Source organism: Electrona antarctica (assembly GCF_951216825.1).
Source record: "Electrona antarctica genome assembly, chromosome: 11".
In the NCBI taxonomy this organism is placed as follows: domain Eukaryota; kingdom Metazoa; phylum Chordata; class Actinopteri; order Myctophiformes; family Myctophidae; genus Electrona; species Electrona antarctica.
The window spans coordinates 24008948-24013856 of record NC_136792.1 but is presented as its reverse complement, the minus strand read 5'-3'; the positions used below and the strand labels follow the sequence as shown (position 1 = coordinate 24013856).

The following is a 4909-nucleotide window of genomic DNA, read 5'->3' as shown; positions in this document are numbered from 1 at the left end:
GCCTACCGTGACGTCAGCCTTGCATGGCCTATTTGGGGCAAATCTGGCAATGTGTCATCTGTGTGATTTGACGTTGTGCAGCTTTTCATTTTCAACGTTCCCGGTAGTCCCACTTGATGGAATGCAGAAGTGCATTCTCACTCCCAACTCCTAACAAGTTGACACACCCACTAAAAACATTTAAACCGCCACTGAACCGACGTCGGTAAGTGTTGGAAAGCGCCTGTTGCCTCGCTACGTCGGGTCGCAAGTTAAAGGGAAGCGTCATGACTCATGACCGGTTCAGCTGACTGTGAAACATGGGCTGGTTAAGTAATCAAAATTTGATTACTTAACCAGCAATGGCAATGGCAACACCACACCTAACATTTAATGTTAGGTGTGGTGTTGCCATGGCAATCAATTGACTGAGGCAGAGGCTGGTAATTCTACAGGTGAGGGGCTGATTAGGTCCACTGGCAGAGCCTGACCAGAGCCTTTTCTGGTGTTTCTGGACAACGGTGTATCCAACCGACTCAAGGCCGAGCACTGCACTCCCTGTGATGGTGGAGTGAGTGGTGGAGTGAATTCGGTGGGGCGAACGGTTCTCGGGTTATGTGGATTACAGACGTACGTACAGTACACACGCACAGAGACGTGGTGCATTTATAGTACGATGATGGTACCTCACCGTGCCTGGCAGGCTTTCATGCCATATGCCATCTTTTTACAGTATTTGTATTCCTGCGCGCGCACACACACACACACACACACACACACACACACACACACACACACACACACACACACACACACACACACACACACACACACACACACACACACACACACACACACACACACACACACACACACACACACACACACACACACACACACCTGTTATTAATGGCTGCATGGCTTATCTCCTGGCTGCTGATTGCTCTGCATCTACCTCAAGTCCAGTACATTGCTTACATTACACCTTGCACTGGATCTCATTTCAAGCGTTATAATTTGGCTATGTCAGGAACCCTGGAATGTGTTTGTTGAACCCATATGCAGAACTCATCTCAAAGTAAACGCAGGAAACTCAGGAGGACAGTTTACGAAGACTTTACTGAAACACATAATACAAAACAAGGTACATCTCACAGGGCGAATAAACATAACCCGCAAACACACAGCGTGACAATACAATGATCCAGCACAGAGAGCAAGCACTGACAGTCTTAAATAATCTCTGGCCAACTAGGCAGTCATTAGGCCAAGAGTTGACACCTGTGAATTTGGGTGGAGCTCAGACTGTCAATCACAGTCCATGATTAAAAAAGTATATTCCTCACCCAATCTTCAAGTTAGGAGGCCACAGCAGGTTCCCCTTTGTCCAAAAGCTCTGAAGGAATTATGTTCCTTGACCAAACTTTTGAGAAGAGGATTGAGGACAGGATGGGAGAGGAGAGGACGGGAGAGTAGAGAGGACAGAATAGGAGACAGGAGAGGGGAGGAGAGGAGATGGGAGAGGGGAGGAGATGAGATAAGAGGATGGGGAGGTGAAAGGAGAAAGGACAGATAGGAAAGGGTGATATTAACCAAGGGTGATTTTTCCCCTCGTCTGACTTCATCATTCTAATCAATGATGGACATAATAAATATCTCAAGAATAAAAAGTCTGCACACCAATTTCTGCTCCCAAACATATATTTTACTTTAGTCAACTATTCTTGAACTATCACTGTTTGTGATCCGGCACCCACTCCACCCAGCCTAATAGGTTTTAGATGTGCATGTCTTTTAACTGTTTTTCAAACTCCTTTGCCACATAATAAATGTCTCCACATTCACTGCATGGACAAAAACCTCCTAACTCCACTTGAGCTGGATTTGATAACAATGTCACAATGTACAAAGTCACCATGTCAACTTTGATGAGGCCATATTGTGTTGTTGTTTTTTCTTTTTAATTTCCGAAGCCTAGGGCGCCTGACACATACAGTATGAGAGACAGCTGTCTCCTCGGTATCTCCTGTGTCTTCTGTGTGTCACACGGCTCGCAATGCATTTTCAATGGGAGTCACGTGGTTTGACGAGACAAGCTTGCTCCCTGGCTGTCTTCTGCCCTCCTCCCCCCCATGGAGCAAGCAGGGAGCAAGCTTGTCTCGTCAAACCATGTGACTCCCATTGGAAATGCATTGCGAGCTGTGCGACACAGCAGACACAGGAGACACCGAGGAGACAGCTGTCTCTTAGCTGTCTCTTATGTGTCAGGCGCCTAATTCATGCTCCGTCACACGATGGAACTGGAACAACAACAGAGCTGGAAGGAAGATGACGCACACTCAATTAAACACCCACCCATCCATCCGCCCGCCAGCCCTCCCTCCACCACATTTATTATGGTCTGACTCTAAAGGCTAATCATGACCTCTGACCTTTAAGGTATGGCCTACATAGCCGCACGCACACACGCACGCACGCACGCACGCACGCACGCACGCACGCACGCACGCATGCGTACACACACACACACACACACACACACACACACACACACACACACACACACACACACACACACACACACACACACACACACACAGTCTGAAATCTGAAATGTACAGCAAAGTAGAGAAGAGGAAAGAGGACGAGAGGATCGGTGGCGCAAGGAGAGGAGAAGAGTCTAGAGGACATTAGAGGAGAGAAGACTCGGTGGATATTTGACAAAATCGTTTGTCTTTTTCTTTTTCACGCCTGAGAGACCAAATGTCTTCTGCTATTCTTGCTAAACGGAAGCGAATCACTCACTAGCAAGGGGGGGGGGGGGGGGGGGGTAGGGTGCTGGAAACTTTGTCACTGCATGTATCATCGCCATCACCATCACCATCAACATCATCATCATCACCATCAATCACAAGAGAGACAGGGAGGGTTCTTCTTCCTCCTCCCCCAAGTGATGACATCAGAGGTGGTCTTTATAAAAGCCGCTGCAGATAGACAAGAAGAAAGACTAGAAACAAGTGCAGACGGACGCAGAAGCACATTTTAAACCACAATTTCCAGGTATGTGTTCATGTATTTGAATGGAGTTTGTCACACATTGTGCTATAAGAAAAGTTTACAGTTAATATTAATATCATAATTTCATTTTTTTTACCACAGAAGAAGATGGTGTCTCCTCGTCTCCAGGGCATGCTGGTACTCCTCTCGGTTACCGTGGCGATCAGCAGCATATCGGCGGCTCCAACTGATGCCAAACTACGGCAACTGCTGCTTCAGCACCGGACACTCCTCAACCAGGGAGTAAAGGTACGAGGAGATGAGCGGAGGAGAAGAGGAGAGGGTTGAGGACAGGATGGGAGAGGAGAGGACGTAAGAGGAGAGGACGGGAGAATATAGAGGACATAAGAGAAGACAGGAGAGGAGAGGAGAGGGGAGGAGAGAGGACAGGGGAGGAGAGGAGAGGAGATGGGAGAGGGGGGGAGATGATAAGAGGATGGGGAGGTGGAAGGAGAAAGGACAGATAGGAAAGGGTGATATTAACCATTGGAGAAAAAATAATTCGAGAAACTATATATTGCCAAAATGTGTCAAACTAGAGATCTAGAGAGAGATACAGTAGATAGATAGATAGATAGATAGATAGATAGATAGATAGATAGATAGATAGATAGATAGATAGATAGATAGATAGATAGATAGATAGATAGATAGATAGATAGATAGATAGATAGATACAAGTCAAGGCAATTTTTTATAGAATACTGCTGGTCCCAGCTGTGAACTGGATCTGAAAGAGTGAATGATTGAACATATGCAAGACATTTTTATTTTACCTTTATTTTACAATAGAGATCTGTTTTTGGAGTAAGACGCGGCAAAAAGGCAAAATTATTGGCATGCGGAGTGGGGAGATGCTGATGAGGAGAGATGGTCAGGTTAATTCAATAATATATATAACATTGACTACTATTCATAAACATGTAAATGTATAAATGTACAATGAATAAGTCTATTAATTTAAAATTATACGCCTATGGTATACATATACTCAACAGTGCAGGACTATCAAGTATCAACAAGAGAGTGTGTGTGTGTGCATGCAACCCGTGCGTGCCTGCGTGCATGCGACCCTTGCGTGCCTGCATGCGTGTTAGAAACAGACATGGCTTAATATTTCTGTATATAATATATTATTATAACACACACACACAGAGGATCAGAAGAAAATAGGTAGTTTTTAAAATTTTCAATATTACAATTATTAATTTTATGTGTGTGTGTGTGTGTGTGTGTGTGTGTGTGTGTGTGTGTGTGTGTGTGTGTGTGTGTGTGTGTGTGTGTGTGCGTGTGTGCGTGCGCGCGGGTGCGTGCGTGCGTGCGTGCGTGCGTGCGTGCGTGCGTGCATGCATGCGTGCGTGCGTGCGTGTCTCTCTCTCTCTCTCTCTCTCTCTCCATCTTCACCAGGACATGGCTCATTATTCATTATCAGAGTTATTGTCGGAAGTGTTTGACGCGCTGGAGAATGAGGCGTTGGAGTCAGACGGTGGTCTGGCTCGCGGCGAGGGGGCGGAGCCAGCCGAGGATGGGGTGGAGTTGGAGCGTGCTGCAGCAGGAGGCGGGGTCATGGCCAGGGGCCTGGGCCCCTTAATGGCCCCTCGGGAACGCAAAGCTGGCTGCAAGAACTTTTTCTGGAAAACATTCACGTCGTGCTAATCCGCCGACACGAGGGAACATCTTCTGAACCTGTGAATTCATCCCTTCCCCCCTCATCATTCATTCACTCACTCACTCATTCACTCTTTCTTTGCGTCTTTTTTCATCTCCCTGTGTCCATTTTCCAAATAAAAATGTACATAAAAGAAAATGAAAGAAAAATTACTTTAATTAACTTTAATAATAGATTATTTTTTTCCCCCGGAGGAAATCTTAT

General features: G+C 46.0%; 1 protein-coding gene across 1 annotated transcript; it reads left to right on the top strand.

Moving 5' to 3' along the window:
• Positions 1–3003: 3003 nt before the first annotated feature.
• On the top strand, positions 3004–4692 carry sst1.1 (somatostatin 1, tandem duplicate 1; the record flags this gene model as incomplete). Its single annotated transcript, XM_079514306.1, has 3 exons — positions 3004–3039; positions 3139–3285; positions 4444–4692. Exons 2-3 carry the CDS (start codon positions 3145–3147, stop codon positions 4690–4692), a joined length of 390 nt encoding a protein of 129 aa, XP_079370432.1. The 5' UTR covers positions 3004–3039; positions 3139–3144.
• Between the last annotated feature and the right edge of the window lie 217 nt (positions 4693–4909).